The 27,721-nt window shown below is 43.1% G+C and overlaps 1 protein-coding gene across 1 annotated transcript in view; it reads left to right on the top strand.

The window, feature by feature from the left end:
- The window catches only part of ADARB2 (adenosine deaminase RNA specific B2 (inactive)), a 216,886-nt gene extending 201,876 nt beyond the window's left edge, over window positions 1-15,010 (top strand). The window contains exons 10-12 of the mRNA XM_054695055.1: window positions 1,568-1,749; window positions 13,459-13,637; window positions 14,834-15,010. Of these exons, the coding sequence (XP_054551030.1) occupies window positions 1,568-1,749; window positions 13,459-13,637; window positions 14,834-15,010 (538 nt within the window). The remainder of the gene's footprint in view (window positions 1-1,567; window positions 1,750-13,458; window positions 13,638-14,833) is intronic.
- The last annotated feature ends 12,711 nt before the right edge of the window (window positions 15,011-27,721 follow it).

Here is a 27,721-nt window from a genome sequence, read left to right as displayed (position 1 = left end):
TTCTCTTTTGAGGAGAAAAAGTCGGGCACAAGTGTTGTTGCCAAGTGGAGGGCCCCGGAAAATCAGGAATAAATGCTTTTGTTGCTTGCAGAAATGTTCTCTCCTTCAAAACTTTGACATTTACTCTCTGGAAAACTAATATATATCCAAAGGAAAGCCCTTTCACTCCTTTCTGAGAGGAGTAGTGTCCCTTGCAGAAATGACCACAATTATTTTTTAAGTGAAGTTATGCAAATCTGATAAACTAAAGTAAATGTTTCATAAAACCAATGACTGTTTAAATTGTAGGACTAAATTGTTTGTATATAAATATTACCTTTTATATTCCATTTGAGTTTTATGTAGATGAACACATTACTTTAATGACCTACGTTTACAGAGGGAGACTGGGAGAGTGACTCTCAGTCCTCACCAGCCAGATGGCTGCCTCTTCTTGCATGAGATTAAAAGATGTTTCTCATTCGCCGCGATGCTTCGGAGGCAAATTAATATCGCCAGCTAAATTGCTTGTGTTTTTGGAATAAAATTTAAAGAGAACTTTTTAAAGCAATAGGTGTCATAGGTTCTGGGAGCAGATTGCTCTGCAGGTAGGGTATACTGGTTTAAACATTCAGTAATTAATGGAAAGAATTCTATGTTAATTGACTGCTTCAGGAAAGAGAAATATAATGATTCCTTATTAATCATGAAAAGAAATGTACAGCATGGAGGCACCACAATAATTGCTCTAGCAGTGGAGAAATGTTAATTAATGAAAAGAACAATGATGTAAGAAATTAGCAGCATAATGCTTGCTACTGATGGAGGTTGGATTTTAAAAATGTTATTTAGAGTAGAACCATAAAATGTTGCTTTAAGAAACAGATACATATAACCTTTTACCACCTAAATTTAGGAGCAAAAAATCTTAAAATGTTCCTGTCATCTTTGCATATAGAAGTGAACACTTACCCAGAGCTATATTTATTCCAAAGAAAATGGCCTTGTCCTTCATCTCTGATCTAGGCTTCTAAAATCAAAATCATCCCCAGAGCAAAGCAAGGTCATTTATTAGTGTCATCTAATTTCAACACAATAGGTCATTCTGACTGCCAAGGACAAAGGGGTAGAAGGGAGTATTTTTCCCTACTTTGAAATAAACAAATTCAATTTCTGATATTTCCCAGCTAATATAAAGCAAAATTCAGATTCATTACAGGGACAGTCTTTTTTTTTTTTTTTTTTAATCTAATTTTAAGTCCCTGAGAGAATATGCAGCTTCCACTCCATCTAACAACTCATTTTCCGGAAAGGGAAGCTAAGTACATTGACATGCAGTGCCACCGTCAGAGCCCCTCCGACAGCACTTAGCTCAGAGTCACCAGGGCCACGAGGCCAAAGCAGTGATCACACTGCCATATCCACTGTGTCCGGGGCTCCCAAGCGGGCCCTACCCATCAGAATACACAGTGGGAAGCAGAGCATCTGGAGCTGTATGAGGGAAGATGCAGATAATTGCACAACCAGCCAGGGTCAGCCTGCCCCAGTGCAGGTGAGCTAATCCCATTCCCTCCCTCTGTACCCCCAGGTGGAACGTACTGGGGCTGCAAGGCGCTCTCCTCTGCCACTTCATTGAGCCTGTGTACCTGCACAGCATCATTGTGGGGAGTCTGCACCACACCGGCCACCTCTCCCGGGTCATGAGCCACAGGACAGAGGACATCGGCCAGCTGCCAACCTCGTACCGGCACAACCGGCCTCTCCTCAGTGGTAAGACACCTCCCACCCCAGAGAACATTCCCTTCCATCAGCAGGCTGGCAGCGGGCCTCAACTGAACAGTTAGGGGCAGATTTTACCCTTTTTAACCAATGGTTACTTAAGACTTAGGGAGAAAGATTATAACAACAAAAGATTTTAAAAATTGAAACAAAAGTTATATTATATCTCTGTTACAGGTGATAATTTAGACTAGGGCAGCTATATATCATGTACAATTTTAACTGCAAAGTCCAAAGGGCCCTGTAGAAATAAAGACAAGGAATCATGAGTGGGTCTGAAAGGACAACTTAGGTTTCTGCTTCACAAGATGTATTTCTGACAGAGCTGAAAGTGGGGGACAAGCAATAGGAAGGGATGGTACCGAGCTCCCAGGTCCCGGAGGGGTTCCTGTGCTCTCTGCTCAGGGCCTAGAGGGCAAACATGATCCAGCAAGCCTGAGCGGGAGCACAGACCCAGAGTCCACTCCTAGCCTCTTACTCATGCTCTTGGGAGCCTTGGCACCCCATCCTCACCAGGAAACAGGATGGCCTCTTGAGGCCACTGGACACCTAGACAGATCCTAAGTCCCCGGCAGCTACTAGTCTTTCTCATCAGAACATTTCCAAGTTCTTGGGAAACACCAGGATCGAAGGAAAGGAGACTGTGGGTTTTGAGTCCATCCCCTAAGCTTCCAAGCTTGAGCAGGAGACTCTCTGGAGGGATGGAGCCTGTGTGGGGTGACACTGACGGGCTGGTCAAGTCTTGGACCACGTCATCTGAAAGAGAAAATAGGAAGATAAAATAACTATTTTTAGTGTTGTGGCTAAGGAGTTGGGCCTAAGCTTTATCACCAGAATTCTAGAAGTGTTCTAAATTATAAAATCAGAGGTAATAATATACTCCATGCAGGTTGTAGTGAGAACTGAAAAGGAATAATTCATGAAAAGTGCTTAATTATGCTCAGCAAGTATTCAAGGAAAAAAAGTCCTTTAACAAAAGTGAGCCATCTATTCATTTGTTCTACAATATTCGCCAATGAAATAAAGATAGTTTCTATGAATTGTTATGAAAAATAAGGTCACAGAGATAAAAGTTTAGATTTCATTTCAGAGGTCGAAGAGGCGTCTACCCAGCACTGGGACAGGCCATCACCAAATGCCAGGCTGCCTGTTATACAGGAGACCCTATTGCTAAGCTCCTGAGGCCCTATGCCAAGAATTCCTGTTTTGTTGGGGAGGGAGGAAGAGGTTTGTGGTATTTAAATAGTGGATTCCAAACCAACTTGCATTTCAGACTCTTCTCTAATCCATGGGAACATGTTAGATTCCAGAAGCTCCTTCTGTCCAGGGAGGGGGACAGTGAGGCTATTTGAAGAAGGGCACAGTCCATCCAGAGACACTAATATCTGTTATTTTGTTTACACTTCAGTTTTTTTACTGTTACTCAGAGCCAGGTGTTGTAGAGGATGATCCCTTCACTACTGTCCTGGGTTAGGTTAATGAGCTCATAGACAGGACCCCTTCACCACACTTCCTACCACGAGAAGCTGTTTTCAGATCTGACCTGGGTTGTGCTCAGGGATGCAAGGTTCCAGGCCAAAACCATACAGATAATTGGCAGTGATCAGCTATGGGTGGTTTTCCTGGGTGGGGGCTTCCCTGAAGGATGGTCGATGTGGAGCACCTAGAGAAAATACATGAATGTCCTTCTGAGACACTGGCCCCCCAATCCCTCTCTGTGGCCAGTGCATGTCACGAATCATCCATCACACCAACCCAAACAATGGCTGTGATCGCCATTCTACAGATGTGAACATAGGCTCAGAAAGTCAATAACTTGGTAAAATGCCCTATTTATCGATATGGAGCAAGGATATGAACTGCTAACTCAACTGTTGTCAAGTGAGGAAATGAAATATTTGCCTCAAATTCAAAGCCTGTAAAATTGCATTTATTTTCTCAATGGTCAATAATTTCAGCAATTACGATAAATTATATTTTGGGCCCAGTTTCAACCTCTTTCTTTTTTCCTTTTATTTCTTTTCTCATGTTTTTTTTAAAGTGGCAAAAATTTTTTACTTCCTATGGTTGAACAGCAAAATTAGCTCTAGATGAACCCCCAAGAGACCTCAAATTACTGATTTGGAGCTAAAAGCAAATGTTCCTACACTCATTACCCAAAAAACTTCAGTGAAATTCCTAGGTTTCTAAGTTAAATTTAAGAGAATTCCATCTATTTGATGAGTGTCAAGTGATATCTTTTTCCAAGCCTCTAGCTCCGTGGACTGTCTTCTTTATTCCATGTTCACCTACTGCTGAGGAATTTATTTAAATTTCATAAGCACAAGGAAGCAAAAAATACAAAGGGACTGGTGTTTCCCTGTGCTTTAGACTTTAGCTCATTGCATCCATTTCCTCCTCAAATAAAAACAAGAATTTTAAATAAGTGTAAAAGCTGTGAATTAAAAAAAAAAAAAAAACATAACTTCAGAACCACCTAAAATCATCAGGTGTCATAACAATGGCAAAGCGTCTGAGATTCCTTGGTGAGCTCCCCAGCCGAGGTGACACCCACCCCCACCACAGGTAGAAAAATCTGACCAAACATTCCTACATGCTTATTTAAAATATGAATCCTGTTATTGTAGAGCTTCATTAAGTCTAAACCTTAGTGCCTCACCTGCTGGGGTAACTTCATTGTTATTGTCAGACATTTAAAAACGTCATTCAAATTCTATAAGGAAATAAGCAGGACTTTGTGTGACAAAAAAAGGTAATGAAAGCAACGGTAATAAAGATGATAACAGAAAGCACAATCAAACAAGCACACAAACATGCTTGCAGAGTTCCCCAAAGTCAACAGAATTGCCTTGGAAGATGAAGCACATGTGTTAGCAAGAGTCCTGCATTTCAGAGAGGGCTTAGTCAGTTCTGGTTACAAGCAGTTAAGCATGAAGAGATTTAAAAATGAACAATGATGTAAAAAAAATACATTAAAAAATAAAATAAAAATTTAAAAAGACAAACAATTGGAAAAAAGAGATACCCTGGGGCCTCCCTGGTGGCACAGCAGTTGAGCGCTGGGTTGCGAAGCTGCCCCCAGCCTCTGCAGTGCCGGTTCGATCCCGGAGGAGGGTCCCACATGGCGCGCAGACCTCTCCTGCCGCCCGCTGCTCCCCTCAGTAATGTACTTCGGTCCTTCTGCCTGCTCTGCTCCCCGCTCTGGCTCTGGTGAATTCTCTCACCCTCCCGCGCTTCTGACTGTACCCAGTGCTTGTATAAATAAATGAATAAATCTTTAAAAAAAAAATCTTAAAAAAAAAAGACATACCCTATGGACACCAGTATACATGCATATTAATGACAACAAAAGATATATAAACTATTTGTAACAGTTCGCAACAGACCAGTCTAAAACTACGGCTTGAACAAAGTCCACGTCACAGCTGTCACACCTCTCAATTCCTTGAGCAAAGCTTGCACAGTGATTTAAGAACAACCACCCTAAAAGAACTGGCTTTTGGTCTTTCTCAGTGTATTCAAGAAGATGTAAAGTAGTGAAAATAATGATTAACAAAAATATGAACATTGAATTCTCAACATTTTGTAAATGTAAAGTGAAGCAAATTGAAAGCTTGTTCTATCCAGCTAAGAAACAGTTTGCCTGAGCTTTCAACCTCAAGGCTACATTTCTATTTTTCTTCATCAAGAAAAGAATCACAACAAAGGAGGAAAATCTGGATGGGATAGAGAAATTCTTTGTCGTTGTTAATGGTGTGTTTAACAGATTTTTTTTTTAATATTGAACATTCTTAGTCCACACTGAATATAAAAATTATGATTAGTTTTATAGCCTATGGCAAGGTCTTGGCAATGAAAATGAAATTTGAGAAATGGTCAAGAGAATTGAATATAAGAACGATGTTACAGTATCAGTGATAAATAGAAAAGAGCATTAGTTGTCTTTCTTGGTGGGGTATATTTTCATAAAATAGTAAGAATCACTAACTGGTGTATCAGACACCTTTTCAGACTTCCCTGTTTCATAAGCAACTGAATTATCAGAAAGAAGCTTGATACTTACTGAAATATGCACCCACAGTGGCCTAAAATTGTGCCCCACACCACCTACCTCTTTTGGGGAAGAGAATGAGTAGGATGAGGCAAGGAGATCTATTGCTACTTACATTCACTTTTTTGTGTAAATATTGGCACGCTAAGCTGGAGAATCTTATATCGAGTATCAAACCTCTTTAATTCAGGAGAAATTTCTGAAATTAATGACCATTAAAAATATCTTGTAAAATTACTCAGTAGGGTAGTAGCAAACATTTTCTTTTACACGGATAGTAATTTGAAATATTATTTAATCTTACAACAAACACATGTGTATGATGGAGTAACCCACAAAGTTTTCATAACTGTCTAAGTTACGTCACATGAGCTTGCAAAAAAATATCTGAGCAGTCTCCTTTGTCCTAAAGTCATTAGAGAAGCAATTTGGCCTCCTGGGCCTTGGGGGAAGTTTTTGGTAGAAAGAAAATGTCAATAAATCTTGCTAAAATAATCTTTTTAAAAATCCTAATATCTTTGCATGAATAGGAAAAAAAGCCAAATTCAACAAAGAGCCATTTAATAAGATTACTAAGAAGCAAGTTAGACATCACATAATTTAGGATAAATTTAAAATTATAAAATGTCTAATTTTAGTTTTCTGTAGACTTCCTCAAAATATTTGTACATTAATTACATTTCATTTCATTTCCACCATAGTTTTAAGAAATTGTTTCACAAAAGAATTTGAACACCAAACTTGCTCTTGAGAATTTTATCATTTAAGGAAGATACTTCCATTGTCAATACTTAACATTTTTCAAACATCAAGAAATTGGTCAATATAATCCAGGTACTAGTTTCATGATCCAAGAGATATGTATTGATTACTTATACAATGATCAGGGATAATTCTGTGGAATTCTGAAATTGAGTAATGAGCAAAATGGTCAAAAATTCACCTCCAAGGTGATTACATTCCAGTGGGGAAGTCAGACAAACAAAATATAAGAGCTTAGTATAAAAATAAAGCAAAGGTGGGATTAAAACGTGACCCTAACCAGGGAAGACCTCACTGAGAAGGTGACCCCCATGCAGAGCCCTGAAGGAAGAGAATGAGCATGTGGGAGGGTAGACAAAGATGGAAGACAGAACTCAGGTAATATTCAGGGAGTTTAGGGTTCAGCTGCAATGTGGGAACTAAGTAGAAAAGAATGGGCTCTTTGAGAAATATTGCCATGAATGTGCACCATTTTCCAAGTGTTTAGGGTACACCAAGTAAAGAATTGTAATTTATTTTTAATTGCCCTTCAGTTTCAGATCTACGATGAGGTCATGTGGTCTACAGCTTTAATGGGTTTACAAAGGCAGCTTAGACTAGGTAAAAGGCAAATTAAAAAGTACCTTAAAATTATCCAGCTCCACCTTGCTTTCTTTTTGTAAAATTTATTTTTATTTTATTTATATATACAAGAGCTGGGGGGCCTCCCCTGGTGGCGCAGCAGTTGAGCACTGGGCTGCGAAGCTGCCCACAGCCTCTGCAGCACCGGTTCGTTCCCCGGCTGCCGGCGAGGGTCCCACAAATAAATAAATAAATAAATAAATAAATAAATAAATAAATAAACAAACAAATAAATATTTAAAAAAAAAAAAAAGAGCTGGAGTGCAGGCCAGAGGTCCAGGGGTGGAGATGAGAGATTTTACCAGAGACAGCGGTGGGGAGAACAGATAGATCTACTGAAATACACTGCTGATGGGATCAGCGGGCAAGACAGGAAAGGTCTGCTGCACCATGTAGGTTAGCTCCATGGCTGGGGATCGAACTCATGCCGCAGTGGCTGGCCATAGCTTGATAGTGCTGAGACTTTAACCCCTCCGATGCCAGGGAGGCCTCTCCACCTTGCTTTCTTGAAATACCTGACTCTCTACCCAATTATTTGCCGGCTCCTGGTAATGGAAAACTGACCATTTCCCAAGGTAATCATTCCTCCCCAGAAATCCTCTCATATATCCTCTCTGTCTAGAAATGTTTACATACATAGTCATTAGCAACCCTTACAACTATTCTGAGAGAAATCATAAAATTTAATAAGAAACCCTAACCTTAAAAAAAGTCATACAATGTTGACAGATTCTAAATGATGTTTCTTTGAAGATCCTCTGCTGCTGGGGAGTCCCAATTCCAGGACAGCAGTAAGATCTTGCAATCAATCACACCAAAGTGTGACAGGAGGCATCAGAGAGCTAACAAGACAGTGAAGAATCACTAGAAATGGGTTTGAGGAAGTACAAAAGGACCAGGATATGAGGTCCCCACAGTAGTCCCCCCTCCCCGCCTCATGGAGGGTTAGAGGGGGACTTCTGCAGTCACTGGGACATAATAGAACAGGACTAAGTTCCAGGGTCTCCCTTCAGATCCTAGTGGTAGAAACACCAGAGGACTGTTTGCTAAAACTGCTATATGTTTGAGCCCTCATGAATGGGTCCTTGTGGGTGTCACCAAGCATCATTAAATTATTTCCATTCCTAAATTTAAATTAAGATGGTTCTACTGAGAGTTAGATAAAATAATCCTACAGGAAATTTGCAAATACAATACTGGCACACAACAAAATATAAGTAGATATAGGAAGAGACAAGTCCGCTTTAACAAAACTTGCAGACAATGGAAACAAAACTTACAGACAATGACCCAGGCCCCAGAGATTGGCTTCCTCAGACACAGACCTTAATGAGCCACAGCATAAGAGAGACTTTAAAAAGAAGGTGGAAAATGCAAGGGGAGAGAGATGGAAGCCAAAACAAAAATAAAGGAACCAAGTGGGAATTTTATAAATGACGAAAACAAAACCAATTATGTAACAGAGATGGACTTCGTAGCAAATGAAACACAACTGAGGAGAGAATTAGTAAATTGGACCATCACCCTGATGAAAAGGTCCAGAATGCAGTACAAAGACTGAAAGGGGTTATTAGTCAGGGTTCTCCCCCAAAAACAAAATGAATAGAATGTATTCACTTTCCTATTACAAAGACTTTATTTTTAGAAACTGGTTCACATGATGACCTCCTCAGTGCAGGGAAATTTTCGGCAGGGGTTGATGTTTCAGTTGAGTCTAGAGGCAGAATCCCTTCCTCTTTGAGGGACCTCAGTCTTTTCTCTTAGGACCAACAACTGATTGAATGAGGCCTATCAGCTTTGCTCAAAGTCTACAGATTTTAATGTTCATCACATCTAAAAAATACCCTCATAGTAGTATTTGTCTGGTTGACCACACAGTTGGGCACCGTGGCCTAGCCAACGTTGACACATAAAATTAATGCAGCAGAGATACACAAAAGATAGGAAAGTCTAACTTACCTGCAAATACAAGTTCCAAAAAAGAGAAAGAAATGGAGCAGGGGTGATATTTAAAGGGATAATAATTAAAAACATTGCAGGACTGATGAAAAGCTCTAGAGCTAAGAAGCATGCTACACCTTAAGAAGGATTTTTTAAAATCCTCCCGCAACAGTTAAATCGCTAAAACATAAGAACAAAAAGAAAATCTTAAAAGTAGTCAGAAAATAAAAGATGAACTTTAATAGAGCTACATCAGACTAATAGTTGGTTCTTGGAGGACAAAGAACAAAGAAATTTATCTTTAAAATGCTGATAGAAAATTAATCTCAACTTAAAATCCTAGACCCCGTAAAATTATGCTTCAAAAATGAGGAAGAGAGAACGTTTCAGACAAAAATTGAGTTAATTCAACTCTGGAAATCTCCGCTGATGGAAACACCAAATGTATTATTTGGACATGAGAAAAATGATCCCCAAAAGATAACATGGGATGAAGAAGAAAGAAAAACATCCCCATGTTTATTCAGTATGAAACTTGACTTATTGCTACATTTTGGATACTGTAGCAATGAAAAACATATAATTTGAAGCAAAAAGGATCATATTCTGCCAAAGTCAAAGTCCTTTTGTCCCTAATCTTTTGAAATGACAGTCCTCACAGGAACCAAGAGTCATGCCATTATCAGATTATAAAATAACATATTCAAATTTTTCCTCCTGCCATGAGGAAATCACACATCTTTCCCAGTGACCTGTAAGCAGTGATTTTAACTCTGAGGCGTACAAGCCAAGCCACTTAAGAGCACAGACGAGGCAGGACTTCAGGAAGGATGTCCCTGAGAAGTGGGAAGCTCTCATTGGAGAAGAGACCCCAGTCCCTGCCAGCCAGCCTCCCACCACCCTCTCACAGAGCACCACCAGCAGCATGACCACCACCCTGCAGGTATACCCACCTCACGCACTGCCTCTCATGTCTTAGCCAGCAACTCATCAGCCCAGTCAGATGGGGGAAAGTGAGGTGAACACAGTAATTCCAGGTTCTTGCTTAGAGTTGTGTTCACCTGAGGCTTCAGAAAACCATAGAACTTGTTCCATGTATCTCATAGTACTAAAGACAAATTGTTAGCCTACTGTCCTGACCCATTTATCTCCAGTCTCTCATACATTCCACACACTTTCCCTGGAATATGCTCTGTTAAGACAAGACAGCAATTATAAAATAACTCAATTATAATGATGTTCAGGCTAATGAAAATGAGTAAAATGACACTAATACGGCCTTAATCCTTAGTTATTCCAATTCCGTAAGTCTATATTAAAATATTACTAATTCCACTTCGTGTGTGTGTGTGTGTGTGTGTGTGTGGAGTGGGGGTGGGGAGGGTGGGTGAGTGTGTGTATCTAGGGTGCATGTATGATCTGTATCTGTGTGTGCGTGTGTGATGTAGGGCCATGTGCAACGAGTGTGGGTGTGAGTGTGCATGTGTGTGTGAGAAATCCCACACACAACTCCAGCAATCCCTTCTAATCCTGCAAGTTTATGATTCTGTGCCTGGAGACATGTGCTTCACTCATTGCCCAAAATCCAACATAAAGCAACTCTGTGGTGCAGACTTGCCTTGCTTCACGTAAAAATTACATCCCTGAATGTCTTGTGCAAATTTAATTTGGGGAAAATGAATTACCTTTTAAATATAGTAGGCCCACTAACTAAAGAAATGCTATAATGTTTCTCTTATAAACTGCTTTTTTTAAGTGTATAAGGATTTCCTTGTAGTAAAATATCTTTTAATAGCTATATGAGCCATAATAAAACTCATCTTCATGGGTGAGCTGTGCATTTACTCTCATTGCTCTGAACTACTGGGATTAGTAGCAGCAGTAGTCAGAGGGGTAACTGGCTGGGTGGTGGTGATGGTAGTAGAAGTGTTCACAGTATTAGTAGTAATGACTGGAGTAGTGGTGGCAGTAGCATAGTACTGATATCATAACTGGTAGTAGTAATTCAAGTAGTGGTGCTAGTACTAATACTAATATTTGCAGCAGCAGTAGTAGTGACAGAAGTGGTGATGGCAGTAGTACTGACAGTGTAGTAGAGGCAGAGGTCATCGTACTAGTTAGGAGGAGGAGGAATAGTAGGATGAGGAGTTGCAACTAGTAGTACTAGTTGCTAGTACTAGTAGTAGTACTAGTTGGTGACAGCAGTAGAAATTGCAGTGGTGGTAGTAACAGTAGTTAGCAGGTTTATTAAGCTTTTTCTGTGACTTGTTAGTAGGTCACAGAAGTGATGCTGACCTATTTCTGAGCCTGCCCTTCCCACATACCGGCTGCACTTATGAACCATCAGGCATCCCCATGAGCAGCTCTCTCTGTTTAGCCTGCCAGGGTAATTGTGTCAAAGGCCAGTGAGGACCTGTTTGTTCTCACACTCTGAAATGAAACACACTTCCATGAGGTGAATAGCTAGGCTGAGGCATGGGCTCCTGAGTTGGTGAGCAGTGCAGGTCCTCTCTGTGCCTCAGACTCAGGGTTGTCACTAGCATGGGTCCGCTGCCATCTGAGACCTCTCCAAGACTGCTTGAAAACCACCATTGAAGGAATTACCAAAGGGAAAGCTAGCATCAGATCTGCTCTTCCCCGGACACCCCACCTTTTAGGCACACCTTCCCCACACAGGGGTGTCTCCAGCACCTGCCATGACCCTGCTGTGACCTGGGCAATGCGCTAAAGCCGCAAGTTTTGTCACACAGACCCCCCCATGTGACCACTGACCCATCATTGGGGAAGACCTTGGCACCCCATCCCACCCCCCACCACGTACTTGCAGGAGAGCAGGAAGGAACAAGAGAAGTGAGTAACCAGAGAAAATGATGCTTCTGTTGGGCTGAATTTGGGGACCGTGACCTGGAGGAGGAGGATCCCACCTGGAGTGGGAGCGATCCAGAGACAAGAATTTCTGGGCTATAAACTAAGCATCCCACAATACCATCAAAATGAACACACAAGGTAGGCTCCCATTGCTCACTTTTGTGTGGTGTTGCACCCCCAACATAACGCTGAGCAGACCAGGCCACGTCTCTCTTGTGCGGAGTTTTGGAGGAAGGTTGGTTTATGAAACGCATCTGGCCATGGTCCGCCCTCCTCGCAACTATCACGGTGTGTACTACTTCGATTCCTCCCCCACATGGAGATAAACTCACAAAAGGTCAGCTCCAGAAGACAGAGGCTGAGCTGGGAAGGTGGAGGGCCTCAGAATCCTCAGCACGGTCACAGGGGAAGGCTGATGAGGTCTCACCATGGGCTCAGTCCTGCCCAACATCTCAGCACCAGCATGTCCAGCATCTTTCGTGGGAATGAGGACCATGGTAAGAGGGGGGACAGAACTGGAAGCAGGATTCACAGTAAAAGCTAGAAAGCATGACCAATGCCCTGGCTATAAACGTGCTCCCCCGGTTGGAGTGTGCTGACTGCTTCCTTTTCTGATCTGCTATATGAAATATGACTGTAAGGAACATGGCATCCCAATGAAAAACCAACCTACAATCTGACATGGAGAGAAACTTTGAAAGGACTTCCCTGGAAATTCTGGAGGCATTCTGGACAAGACCAGCCTCATCGTCGCGTGACCTATGCTGTCACATAAGGACCACACGTAGAGGGACAGACACTTAGTCTAATACTTTTTTATCATCCTGAAATGCTTAATAATGGTCGAGCCCATGCATCTTGCACGGGTCCTGCAAATTCTGTAACTGGAGCTGGAGCTGAATCACATCACTTGTTCATCATCCTACGCTCTTAGATATCTTGTTTCACTAGCTTTTTTAGCTCAACAACCAAACAAGAGTCTATCTGGTAGTACTAAGAGTCTGTCTGGTAACATTTTGCCCAGCCCTCAGCCCCCTGGAATTTTTGCCTCAAGCAATGCTAGGCATGCAGCAGGTACCCAATGAGCACACTCCTCAGACTGCGGTTAGGTGGCTCCATTTGTTCATTAGCCCACTCAGCAAGCATGCAGAGAAGGAGAATTTGGGCAGAGTTTTTATTATGATTTTACCTTAAATTAAAATCCTTTAAACTAAAAAGTGAAAAACAAGTTCCTGCAATGACTCAGTGCAAGACTTGCGTTAAGGTCAGGCTTTATTTCCCACATCCATCCCTAAAGTGAAGCAGTGACCCAGTCAAGGTTTAAATGTGAAAACGATGAGCTGTGACCGTCTCCTGCCAGCGCAAACACAGACCATTTCCCATTAGCCAGCCTCGCGGGAGCCCTGTTTGGACCAAGAATATTGATGCCTGGCTGCTTCCGATTTCTCTTTTGACAGGAGTGAGCAATGCTGAGGCACGCCAGCCAGGAAAATCTCCCCACTTCAGCGTGAACTGGGTGGTGGGCACCGCCGATGTGGAGATTCTGGATGCCACCACGGGCAAGAGGCGCTGCGGAAGCTCGTCCAGACTCTGCAAGCACGTCTTCTCTGCGCGCTGGGCACGGCTCTACGGGAAGGTCTGTGGTGCCTGCGGCTAGCTCCTTTCCCGGAGGCTGGGCAACCACACTGGTGCCTGACCCTGGACACACGCAAGGGACCTGCCTCAACTCATGCTTTGGGCGGAGGGAGGGTAACACATGACACAGTAACTGGTTCCCATTTTCCCAACTTCCCCTGGCCTGCAGTCTGGCTGCTCCAAGCAGGGCTGTCCAGCAGCTTGGTGAGCTGAGAGGCTGCTCCAAGAGTCAAGGGGAGAAGGTATTTACTTCACCTGTGAATATCTGAGGAGGCACTGCTCTCCCCGGGCACCTTAAGGAAAGCCCATAGAGACATCTTGAAGCTAGTACTTTTTCCAGTTCAGATATCAGGAAACACATCAGAATAGTTGCATGAGTTCCCCTGAAATTACACAGCTGTGAATGTCAAAGAGAGAATTTGAACTCATTTCTCCTCAACCCCACAGCATTTCCACAACATCAGTGATTCTGAGCATGTTCTCCTCTATAGACTGAGCTGACATCTATCTCTTCAAGCTTTAAATTGAAATATATATTTCCACATTTGCAAAGCATAGCCAATAGTAACAACAACAACAAAAAAAGCAAAAACAACAACAGAAAAACAAAGAAATAAATGAAGGCTGCTGGGTTGATCTTCCCATATGTTTTTTTTATCCTGACAGACCCAAATAGGAATGAGGGTGTTGGGCTGACTTATCAAATAGTATGTCTGTTCAGCATGTCACTCTTTTTCTAGGGGTTTGGGGAGGGGGGGATGCTATATGAGATTTGATTTTATCAATAGTCTATTTATGGCAAATAGATATTTTTCTTTTATTAGCTTTATCTGGCATAATTGATGTACAAGCATTGTATTATTTAAGGTACATAACTGGACATTCGGATACATATACATCATGAAATGATCGACACAATCCAGCCAACTAACATCCCTATCACTGCACACAGTCACTCTTTCTTTGTGTATATGTGTGTGGGGTTGATGACTTAATTTAGGATCTACCCTCTCAGCAAATTTCTAGTGTATCAATACTCTTTATCATGTTGCTTTGCTGTTTGAAAGTAAGCAACAAACACAAGCAAATGCGGGGCCTGGAGCAAGTGTCTGTCTACTTACCACTCCTCTGGCAGTTCTATCTGTCAGGGAGGCTCCACTGCCTTGGTGGCTCACTTCTTTCTCATTCTGCCCACAGCTGAGCACACGGATACCAAACCCTGGAGACACACCATCCATGTACTGTGAGGCCAAGCTGGGGGCCTGCACCTACCAGTCTGTGAAACAGCAGCTCTTCAGAGCATTTCAGAAGGCTGGTCTGGGCACCTGGGTGAGGAAGCCACCTGAGCAGGACCAGTTTCTACTAACTCTATGAGCCCCAGCCTCCCGTGCTGTCTACCAGAGCAGCGCACCAGAAGTGAAGCCGTGCGTGTGTGTGCGTGTGTATGGAGTGACATGAGGGTGCTGATTGGTTCTTCCATTCATTTTCCTTTGGTGTTCCAGAAATGCACAAGTGTTCAATGTTCAGATGAGCAACTAGAGTTGAATCAGGAACGTGCTGCTTCTCAGATGGCTACTCCCAGGTTGCTAGTAGCAAGGTCGCCCACCATGCCTAAAGGCACAAGTGCAACTGGTTTTCTCCACTTCCCAGTGGTGTCAAAGGGAAAGTTTCTATTCAGGCTAGAAGGTCTTAGTTGCAGCATAGAAAAGTGGCACCTGAGCCTTGCCAGTTAGAACCAAACCTCAGGCACCATCCCCTATGTTGCCCTCCCTGCCGTCACTTCTCGAGCGATGCATTTGGTTCTCAGGAGCACAGCTCATACGATACTCTAAGATAAGCCACAATGAAGAGAAAAGCCATGGGCTCCTCCCCAAAGAAGCCAATCAGAATGCTCAATCATTTTCATTATCCATTTAAGTTTTGTACTTCACCATCTTTCAAAAAGGATTTGAGATGCAAGATATTAAAGAAAATATGAATAGAGAAGTGGACAGCATTCTTGCAGAGCAAAGGCATGGTTCCCCAAGCGCCAGTGAGCTCAGATTTAGGCTGTGAAGAAATTGTCTGGAAGACTGTGACTGAGCGTTGCAAGGTGGCACCATGATTTTTGCCGCAACTCAGTGTCTTTGGCAAATCATGAGCGATTGAAGAAGTTTAGGACTTCCCCACTAGACAGTAAAGAAACCAAGTCCTGGGCCTTATTCTGAGTTTTTAACTAAAATTTTATTATAAAGTAAGCACAAAGAAATACCTAAAATAATCTTTACTTTGGGCCTGAGGCACTGCTGGTTTTCTGTTGTGCAGTCACCATCTTGCACAACAACAAAAATAAGTCCACTTAAAGCAGCTGCAAAAGTGCAAATGGTATAGTCTGGCAACTTTAGAGCAGGCATCAGATAGCTAGAATCTCCCAGTAGGTAGCTGGATGTAGGGCTATTTTAGTATTTGGCCAACAGCATCATTCCTAAGAGTGTGCATGCAGGATTCATGCTTCCTGGTCAGGCAAGATTGCAACACATCTCTAATGTAGCTTTAGTCAATCCATATATCTTAAAGAGTTTTATTTTTACCTCTAGAGTTCCCTTCTAACATCCATCATGCTAGTTGACAGGCCTCTAATTTCTCTAATAAAAAGATCCATATCTGTAATTCATACACTAAATTGCAAAGCTTAGTAGTTGCCACCTCTGGGGTAAAGCCTTCCTGGTTAGAAGCCCACTGACCACCCCTGGGTGCACATCCTGATGAGAAACACAGTCTTGCCACTTAGCCCAAGAAAAACAAGCATACCATCATGCTGTATATATTAAAGCTTAAGTTACAGATATAACAAGGAGGCAAAAATGAAATAAAACAAAGTAAGGTGTAGGTATTTGTTACAAGACAATAAGTAGAGATATTAGTATGGAAATGGAAGCTTTTTGTGGGATTTAATATAAGGTCAAATTTATCACTCAAGTTCTTTTAGAAAGAAAATGGGTACTGTAGTAGGCAACTTTATGATAAAAATTTCAAATGAAATATTTTTTGCAAAAAGGTGACTCATATCAATCTCATAAAATTTAGAAAGTAAAATGAAATCTTAATTCAGTGCAAAAGTTATGGCCAAATGGCCGGTTTATACTAGATTCTGATAATTTGACATGTCAATAGGAATAGGCTTAGAGAACTAAACACCTTGAGAGCTAATTTACAACTTAACACTTTTCTCAACTGCCAGATATTTGAAGCCCATTCTCTGAAGGCCTGGAGGCACAGTCAATTCCTGGTTGAAGTTTATTAGTTGACCCTTAGTTTACTAACATCCTGAGCTGTTGCTTGGATAAGTTATATATGCTTCAAGCTATGTGCTCCAAATAACATTCCTTCTACAACAAGGACAGCAGCAGTCTTAATCATCACAGGAAAGATGCAGGCTGGATCCATCTACAAATGGGCAGAGTGGATATCACCCATACGATGCAATTGAAGGGACTTGGAACAATTCACTTATCATAATGAATACTTCCATAATACCTGAATTGCAGGTACCTATTCACTATTCATTTCATCTAAGGCACTGCTTCTCCAGAAACAACCTAAATCTTACTAAAAGATAAATGTCTATTTCTGGAGAAAGTCATGCACTGACACCACTCTACCCATTAGCCTCAGTATAAAGGTTAGTCTACAAGGTCAGCAGGGGACTTCTTGGAAGGAGAAAGCTTTGCAGAGATGTATCATGAGAGAATTTTCAGATACAGCAGAAATTCCATCTAAGAGCCTGCAACTCTGCTGTGGACATGCCTGGCCAAGTAGGCAGGACTTGGAGAGATGGTGGGGGAGGAGAAGACAGTCCCAGGCTCTGGTCACAGAAGAAGCAGTAAAGAGAGGACATCTGTGATGACCAGACCACCAATAGGCCAAGAGACTAGGTCTTGGGGTTTTGATGTGGCACCCATGTGGCTGGGGGGACAGATCATTTCAACCAGAGACAAAGGGCTGGGGGACACCCAAGGATTTCACTCTCTGCTTCAAGTCCAAAAGAGCATCCCAACACTGCTTTAGGTTGCCCTGCCCACATTGTTGACTGAGCAAATAATCCTGAGAGGAATACACATACGCCTCTCCATCCAAGGTTTCCTTAAGGGGAGCAAAACTTGAGTAAATCACGTGTCACTTTAGTAACCTGAAAAGATGACTGAGTGAAACAGAAAGCAGGCAGTAGAATAGAGCCAGGGATCTCCAGGACCTCACTGCCCCAATGCCCATCTCAATTCACTCCACAATTATGGTCCTGTATCTCTCTGTGCTTCACACCACCTAATGGTCCAGCCTTTGTTTTCAAACTTTCTGTGTCCTATATCTACACTCTTTAGCCCTACTACTAACACCTAAATAAAGCCACCCTCACTTTTATCTGCCTCTGAAGCATGCATTGCTTTCTTGTTGGGGAGATGAGTGATTTAAGATTTCCCACCTGGTTCTTAGACAGAAAGTCTGTGTCTGACCTTTGCCAGCCTTTTTACAGAAGTAAGTCTGAGGGTGAATGAAGATATCAAGGCTGCTCCAGCTTGTCCATCTCCGGCGCAGATTTCACAACAACCTATGATATCAAATTATTCGATTTAGGATTTGTTTGTTTGATTTTTTGGTTTTGCCAAGGAAAGGATCTATGAGTCTATGACTACTGTTTCCTTGTATTCCAGTGGTTCTCTTTAAGTCTATACATATCTATCCTGCCACTACTAATTTGTGATGAGTCTTGTCATTCCTCAGCAATGTCAAGTTGAGTTACTTTTCAAGCAAACACAGCTCCTATTTTTCCCACATCATTTCCTTTTCACAAGAAGCTGGCTGTTCTTATCAATAAAGTTTAATGCCTTCTTTTTATTTACTTTTTTAGCATAGTACTTACCACATCTGGAGAGCCATAAACAATAAAATCATTGCCCAGAATAGAATAGAGTATTTTGATGAAATCCTGCTTTTAGATTATAAATTTCAAGACATGTCTATAGTATCCCTTATTTAAAAAATTAAAAAGACATTTGAATAAAATAAAACCTAGACATTTTTAATTTAGTGAAACTTACATATCCATTTTTGGAAGAATTCTAATGAAATCATCTGGCTAAATTGTCCCAAAATACAATCAATATAACTGTCCCATGGAAATCAAAGGGAAGTTAGGGAAAGTATTTTTGTGTACTACCGTTGGTTTTTATGACCAGCTCTTTTGACAGAATTTGACAGAATTCTCATTTAGTGCTCAACCAAAGCTGATGTCCCTCTACCGATTTCTCCACTCCTCTTCCCTTATAGAGTTTGCAGAGCCCCTCATCCAGCCAAGGATCAGAAGTATCCATTGTCCTGCCCATTGTGAAAGGCTGTCCCAGCTTTGAGTTCTTGTGGAGTTCATGGTCTGAGTGAAAAATTAAAAGTTTTGTGTTTCAGGAAAGGCTGTGACACCATTAGGAAGCATTTAATGGGACAACCTGCCCCTCTGAGGTCTTGCTGGTATTTCCTACTCCTCACAGGCACAATGACATGAGCATGGGGGGTGCCATGGAGGGGAGAGATAGGACTGCCTCGGCAGAATGGGGGATCACTGCCGTCTGTGGTTTTCACTGATCATAGGCAGGACTCAGCTGTTCCTGTAACTCTGGGATTTTGTTGGTTCCTGTCAAACTTCTCCCAGGAATTCTAAATCAAAGAAAGGATTGCCGGGGAAATGAGGAAGCAGAAACAAAAGAGGCAAAGGATGAAGGAGACTGGGAAAGAGACTATAGAGAACAAGTGCATCTCTCTTCCCATTGTCTTCCGCCAGTCAGTTCTGGAAAACCAGATCTGTGACCTGTTGCCACCCGTCTGCTTAGTCTCCCACCAGTGCGGCTCCTTTGCATTTCTTCCTCATAGTTTTCTCTCGCTCCCCTCCTTTTCTCTGTTTTATTGTCTATCCTGCCCTGTCCTAAACTTCCGGATCTTGTGCTCTGATTCCCTGAAACTATGAGAACAGAGTTTCAGGCATGTATCTCCCCTGAGCCCCACAACCCTGGAACCAGGTCAGAACGCAGGGTGCACAGGACCTCAGCTGTGTTCTTGCGACTCCAGTGCAGAGGGCTTTACTAGAGGCCTTTTTTGAACTCTGGGGACATGTCCATTCAGTCTGACCTCCCACCAAAAGCAACACTGGTGACCACATCTCCAGAAACGTAGGCCAAACAATATCACTGTGCAGGGAAAGGCAGACAATATGAAACCTGGTGAAAGAAGTATCTTACTTTCCCTCCCTCATCTCAGAATCAAAGTTGGAAGGATGGAATATCCTCTAAAGCTAAAGATAAGATGATCTGGATTCTAGGGCCTCTTCATGCAGGTGCTAGATTTCTAGCTGTCTAGCGCCTACAGTATATGCATCAGTAAAAAAAGAAAAACAACTTTCCCAACAGTGCCCAGTTAATTTTCAGCATTTTTTAAGCAAAATGAACTTAATAATAGTAATTGTTAAGTGAAGGTATGTACATAAAAAGCATGATTGAATGGCAATATTGTACCAATGGATGTACATTTGTAATATTTGTAAAAAAAAAAAAAAAGCCAAGACCTTAAAATATGAATTTACATATGTTAATTTGCCTCTAAGTTCTGTAAATTGCACTTCAGTGATATCTGATAAGTGAATGTTTCTGTAAAGTGAATAAAAATATGAAGTGAACGTGTGCTTGCCTGGGTGTGGGGCCTTCTCCCTCACGCAGGGATCCGGGCTCCAGAGCACAGGACGTGCAGATTGGAGTGCAGGGATCTCTTCCCCTCTCCAAAGAGATGCACATGTGCCTCTAAAACCTCTTTCTATGTGATAACGACCATTAGTGGTTTCTGCCTATTGACAGTCATGAGCCCAGATCTTATCCTTATAGAGAGTTAAGGTAAATGAACTCGTTAAAAATATGTAAGGGATAACAGGAAAGGGAAGACTCACCTTCTTAATAACTGTGTCAGGTGAAGCCAACCAGTGCAGGACTTTGTCCTCAGTTTTCTCAGAGCCAGGTGTGAAAGGCCACACTTTTCCCTCTGCTTCATCAAGTGCTACAGGGAATCTATGGACTCAGACGTCATGGTGCTTTTAGAAGTTAGAGCACTGCAACTATTGAAGAGGGTCTGACTTTCTTAAATTTGACAAAACACCGGCATGGCTAATAATTTTCCTATGGAATACCAAGCCGCATGGGCTTCTGGGCAAAAAAAAAAAAAAAAAAAAAAATACCTAAAACATTCTCAGCTCTCACTCTGCCTGGGCTGAACATTCCAGAGTTCAATTCAGCATTTTTCCAAGAATATATCCTGTCCCCTTCCTTGGGCTAGCTGATGGGACTTTGATGTTCCATGTGCTACCCTAGCAACAGAGCAAAATTACAAATACCCTGAACGCAAGGCTTGAATAATATGGTGTGAGTGCCCATGGCTAAAACTTCTTGCTAAGGTATTCCTCTCATCTATCATGCTGTCTGGAAACACAGCACACAGTCCTTCTCATCCAGGGTAGAGATTTCTTACGTATATTTCCAGTTTGCACCTATTTCACATAAGCACAGTGACACTTCACTCAAGGGATAGTGTGGGATCGCAGGCTGAGGGCCTGAAAATTTCCCAGGATTCTGACATGTTCTATGGCTCCTCAGATCGGGGCTAGGGAGGACTGGACATATTCTTATATTCAAGTCTTACAATTAGTTTCCTCTCATATAGAGGATACCATGACCGCAGTAACTAGTAGGGAATAAAGAGACCTGAAAGCATAAATAAGGTTCAAATCAAATCTCAAATGCATCAGTTTTAACGTGCCTCAGAAATCATTGGTTGGATTCACCAAAATGAGAATCTGAGTATTTGCTGGAGGATTATTTCCCGGCCAAAGGAGAGAAAATGCCCTGATTGATGTCTTTAAGGTCTCCCAGAAGTGACCTTTGAGTACCCTATGCTAACCCTCATCCAGAGGATCCCCTCGATGATAGGAAAGCTATCATTGTTGGAAATGATTGACGCTCACCTCTTTAAACGCTCACCTCTTTAAACGTAATGGTCCTGATGTCTACTCAATTGTTTCTCAAGCTTGCCACATCCCTGCCTGCCCTGCCTGGAGCTAGACGCATTTCATGTGACATTTTTCCTCCTGGTTGATATTGTGGATGGGGGGCTGGGGGTGGGGTGGTTTCCCACAAACAAGACATTTATGATCTAACGTCTCAGTAAAAGATTTCGGTTAAATGCATGTTTCCCAAGAAGAGTAAGTGGTGTCCACTCTGATTCTTACATTTGGCCTTCACTGGGAGTGAAGGTCAGAGACAAGGCAGCTTGCCAGCCAGCCATTTGCAAGCAGGGGATTCATTGCACATTTGTCCTCTTTGGAACTGTTAAATTGGGTGCCTTTAGTTTGACTTGATGACAGAAATGCCCTCTTCCAAGTGAGTTTCAGAAAGTCAGTGCCCTTACAGATCCAGGCTCTGGAAAAGTCTTTACCAGCAAGACTGAAGAGTGAATGGGACCCACGAGTACAAGGATGGACATAAGGATGGCCTCCCCCATAGCATCACATTCAGTCCCCTAGCCTTTCAGAATTATAAATTACTGCACTAAACTTGGATTTGAGCTCACTAAGAATGTAAGTACTTACAATAGGTTTCCCTGACTGCTCAGAACACAGGTTGGCTACCAGGCATTTTGAATGTTCTCTAGCACTTACTTGGGAAACAGCCTTAACAAGCAGTTCATTGATTAGGGGATCAAGTGTCTCAGCATTGAGATGACCAGGACAATTCACGGGGATCCACCAGTCGAGAGGAACCTCCTGCAGCTGGCCTCTGACTTGGGGTGCTCCTGTTGGGACTCTTGTCTAAGGCACGGCAAGGGTGGTAGAGGCCATGATAGTCCCAAACCTTGTGGAGAGGCTCCCAGAAAGTGATCGCAACCAAAGCAGCAACTTGAGACTATTGTTTTTTTTCAAATTAGTGCAGCCCCAGTGCCTGACATAGATTCGGCATTCACAAATATTTCTTAATATCAAACGCACTGGCATGTGGACCAGTAAGGAGGGAAGAAAAAAGAGAAGAATTTCTCAAGAGAAGGCAAAAGCACCAGTTGTCTTTAATTCCAGCCGCACGAGAGAGGGGCATCAGAGACCCTGCGGCATCAGTGAGCCGCGTTTTCTCTCTTCCTCTGACACATCCAGCCTCATGCAGCTCCCAGTCACACATCAAAGTCACTGCTCTAGAAACCTCCTCCTTAGAAAAGTGCTGCTGGTTCCACTCCACAAACCAGCAAAGCTGCTCAGCTGACACCACTTCCACCAAGTGTATAAATGTATATAAATGTACCCCCCTGGCCAGAGCCCTCACTAGGTGGCTACCCTGGTTGCCCAGGCACTCAAGTGACCCGTCCTCGGGGTCACCAGGTCTTAGGCCTCTCAGATCATCACCATCAGCTCTGGTTTGTGTAAAGGGCCTGCAACGTCTCACTCCAGACACAGGGCTAATGGCTGGTCCAGGAGGGCTGCTCAGGCTCAGCCAGAGGCCAGACCATGAGTCTCAGATGTCACCACAGGCCTGAGACAGCAGCCATGGGGCAGACTAGAGGCACTGCGGGACCATAGGATGGGGTGGGAGTGGGGCAGGGTGGGGGTGACAGTCAGTGTGGGGCAACCAACTCCTTTCTGAGCAGCTTTGTTTGAGACTGGACATGTTACCACTCCCTGCTCCACACATTGTCTTTGACAATCAGGCTTCATTACTTTCAATTCTGGTCCCCTTAAATGGCTCATTTAAAAACAAATGATAATGTACTCTCAGCACCAACTGGTGGCAAGCATAGCGGGTCAGACGGTGGAGCCCAGAAGATTTGGATGCAGACAGGTATCAGGCCAGGGGGGGCAACCCTGGATTGTCACTTCAGCACTTGTGAGGGTGTGGATGACAATCTGTTCACAGCTTGGGCCCTTCCCACTTCCCAGATGTGCTAAACACTTAGGGATACATCGCATCTTTTAGCTTGCAACCACCAAGGCGAGACCAGGCCCCCAGTAATTTCACACAGTTCATGTTTTATGCTCTGATCGCACCCAACTGCTTTATGCATGTGACACACCATGAAGTGAGCTCATGCTCTTGGCCCTCACCATGTTCCCTGGGGTGCTCCAAAAAGAAAAATCAATGGAATGTGTATATAGAGGGATTTGCTTTAAGTAATTGGTTCATCAGAATATGGGGGCTGGCAGGTTCAAATCTGTAGGATGGGCCAGCAGACTGGGAACCCAGGGGAGAGCAGTAGTCGCAGTGCAGCAGGCACCTGGTGGAGAATGCCCTCTTCCTCAGGGGAGGTTAGTCTCTGTTCTATTATGGCCTATGGCTGATTGATTGAGGCCTGCCCACATTAGAGAGGGCAATCGGCTGTCTTCACAGCCTAAGTGTTAGTCCCACCCACAAACATATCCACATGTTTGGCCACATGTTGGGTCACCACAGCCAAGCCAAGTTGATGCATAAATTAACCTCCACACATGACACGCTCCCTCCCCTCCCAGTCTCAGCTATGTCCTCCAGGAGACTTTGCTGACTCTCTCCTGCCAGGTGGTGAGTGTCACCTCTCTGAACCTGGAGCCCTGTGCACACAGACCCCCTCATGGCCATGTGCACCCCAGACATGCCACAAGCAACAGAATTGTTCCTCATCCATTCTGGAACGGCAGCTAGTTCAGTGCTTTGCACATACTGAAGTCTGAAGTATTGGAAGCCTCTGTCTCCCAAATATAAGTATTTCTTGAAGTGAAGTATTGGAAGCCTCTGTCTCCCAAATATAAGTATTTCTTGAAGTAAACTACTTTTGAGTCCCAAAAGCCTAAGAACACTCCCTCTGTATGAGACCATTTTGTGTCCAGGAGAGAAGCTTTTACCCAGATATTCCAGAGTCAAGCTTTTACCCAAATATTCAACTCAATGCAATAAATATTTAGTCTCCAACCTCTCCTTCAGCAGTAGTTCTACTCCAATGCTAAAGTCACATTTGTCTTCTCCCCTTAATGTCACATCTGGAACAAAAACATCACCAGTTTAGCCCACTGGGTCTTCCCTGCATGGGCTATTTTGTGTGGCATGCTAACACATTCTCACCTCTTTCTATATCTCTCAAAAGTCTTTTTGGCCAGCTACAGAGGTTAACATTGCTCAGTGAAGCAGAAGCATAGTTAAATAAAAGTCATTAGATTAGGCAAGTTGACCAAAACATTACTGGGAGGACTGACGAGTAGAACAAACAGAAGGCTCTGGAGCTGAGAAAAACATCTGAAATCATTCTCAGCTCTCCTAAGGAAATGGGGAACATGGACACCCAATGAGATGTGTCAACCTGACTGGGGTGAGGCACACCCAGATGACTGAAAAAAACAGTGTCTGGGGAGGTATTTCCAAAGAGATTAGCATTTGAATCAGTGGATGAGTCATGGGCTGGGAAGGCCTGACTAGAACAAAAAAAAGCAGAAGAAAGAAGAATTCACTCTCTCCTCCTGAAGGACACATTCAGCCCCACCTGTTGGGGATATCAGAGCTCCTGGCTCTCAAACCTTTGGACCCTAACTGGGAGAGACACCCTTAGCTCCCAGTTCTCAAGCACTCAGACTGACTGAATTAGACCACTGACTCTTCCCAGTCTCCAACTTGCAAATGGCAGATAATTGGACTTCTTGGCCTCCATAATCACATGAGCCAATTCCTATAATAAATCTCTTATAACTATATATTGGTTCTGTTTCTTGGAGAATGCTGACTGATATACATCTGCATTGGATGATAGGTGAGTTATAACTGACGTGTGTGATCTTGATGGAGGTAACAAGTAGGGTGCCTCTGTCTCCCAAGCTCAATATAGATGCGATCTACTGGTTAAGTCCACACTGAACACTCTGCTTTAGCTGCAGGGAAAAATAAGTGCATGGCATTTTCATCTTCTACTGGGAAAGGAACTTGTTCCTTAACTATGATTTATAGAGTACATTGTAGGTACCATTAAGCCAAGCCTAGGTCAATTTGATGAATGGGGCACCAATTCTCCCACTGTTGTAAATGTTGGGTCTTGGCTAGTGGATCATGTCTACTTTTCCTCTAGAAGATTTCCCTCAGCTGTGCAGGAGCTGCCTCACTTAGACCTTTATGTGCCACCCATTCCCACCCTCCAGGCACAGCTCAAGTTCAAAGGTTATCTGGAGACAGAAATCTCCCTCAAGGGAGCTCTGTCTTTCTTCTCATAAGGTCTTTGATTGATTGGGTAAAGTCCATCCATTATGGAAAGTAATCTGCTTTACTCAAAGTCTACTGATTGTAAATATTAATCACATCTAAAAAATAACTTCTCAGCAACGTCTAGATTGGGTTTTGACCAAACATCTGGGCATCAAGCCCAGTCAAGTTGACACACAAAATTAACTATCACACACCCTGACAGGGCCCTCTGAGAGAAGACTCTAATAAGCTGTGGGATTGACTTGGAGGTTTAGGAAATCACCAGCTTCCACTAAATGAGATAAAGACACCAGTGCCAACCTGACAGAGACCACTATGTGGAAGTAATCAAAACATCATGCCAGAATGAGTTCCCTATTCCACACTACACTGGCCACATTTAGGAAAGGACACTCTTCTCACCAAGTCAGTAAGGTGCCCCTATAGTGCCTGCTCCTTGGAGGACAGAGATGGCCCGGGGGGATTGTAACAGGGTGGTCCCCAGGAAAGGGGGAGGTTCCAGGTTCCCTGCCCCACCCAAGGAAGGGTGGAGCTGAGCAGGAAGAGGAGAAGCTGCAGAAGAGACTGAGGAAGGAAGGAAGCAGGATGGAGCCAGGAGACCTGGAGGAGGCGCATGGAGCCTAGAGACACGTGAAGAAACTGCGCTTGTCTTTGGGTTGTGGACTGGGTGACACAGATGTGGGTGAGACCCATGGGGAGGTGACAATGGCAGCTTTTATCTTGATGTTGATTTTGCTCTTTTCCTTCCGGGCTTGTCTGGTTGTTTCTGACCCTTTTCTGTGGGTCCCCACAGAAAGATGCTTTAGACTTGGGCAGGCTTTGGGGCCTTGTTCTGGGCCAATCCCATATGGATGGACTTTTACCCACGAGGGGACGGGTAACTTTGGGTGCTTCATTTAGAAACTAGACTCTTTGCCTTACCTGTATTGTTTCCTAGTTTTATTAAAGTTCCTTCCCATTAAAGTCTCATATATTTTGTGTTGATGCGGCAGATGGCAGAACCCATGTAGAATAGGCAGGTTTGCGGGGCTTGGGCTACCCCTCTCCCTGTCCTATAACAGGTTGTTGTTACATCTGGCTCCTAGAACAGTTTTCCCAAACTTTGTTGCACATTGGAATCACCTGGCTCCCACCCTCAATATTCTAAATGTTCTGGCATAGGGCAGGGTTTCTGACACTTTGGAGTACCTTATCCTTGACTGCGGGGCTTCTCTGCACAGTGGATATTTGGCAACAACCTTGACCTTGATTCCCTAGATGCCTGTTGCATCCCTTCTCCCCCCACCCCCAGAAAACCAAAGATGGCCCCATATATTGTCAAATATCACTGGAAGCAGAATTATCCCTGGTGCAGGACCATGCAGATAGGGTACAGCTTAACCAGCTGGATTTTTTTTCAGCCATTGAGGTTATTCCCTTGTGCAACAAACCTCGGACTACTTCCCTAGAGGCACTACTGTGTGCAGCAATCTGTGGGGATGACTAGCTGCTCATAGGGAAAGACGATCAAGAGATAATCAATCAATTAGGATACTGCTCAATATACAGTAAATCCAAAAAAAAAAAAAAAGGAGTACTGGGTGAGTAGAAGACTGAGGTCAGCCACTGTAAGGAGAGCCATAATTTCTCCCTTACTTTCTAGAACTGAGTTAGTTCTTGGAACCATAACCCATTAACTGAAGTAAAGACCTTGTGACATGTTACAAGTGATAGTATAATAAGCCATCCAGCCCCTCCCAAGTAACCTATGGTCTTAAGATGGGATAACTAAATACCTGGGAGAAGGAAAACTTCTAGTCTTCTCACGCCTGTTGTGTAC

This window comes from Talpa occidentalis, unplaced genomic scaffold, assembly GCF_014898055.3.
Source record: "Talpa occidentalis isolate TD23 unplaced genomic scaffold, MPIMG_talOcc4v2.1 talOcc4.14, whole genome shotgun sequence".
Taxonomy (NCBI): Eukaryota; Metazoa; Chordata; class Mammalia; order Eulipotyphla; family Talpidae; genus Talpa; species Talpa occidentalis.
Note: the sequence above shows the minus strand (reverse complement) of the source record. Positions and strands in the feature narration are given on the sequence as shown.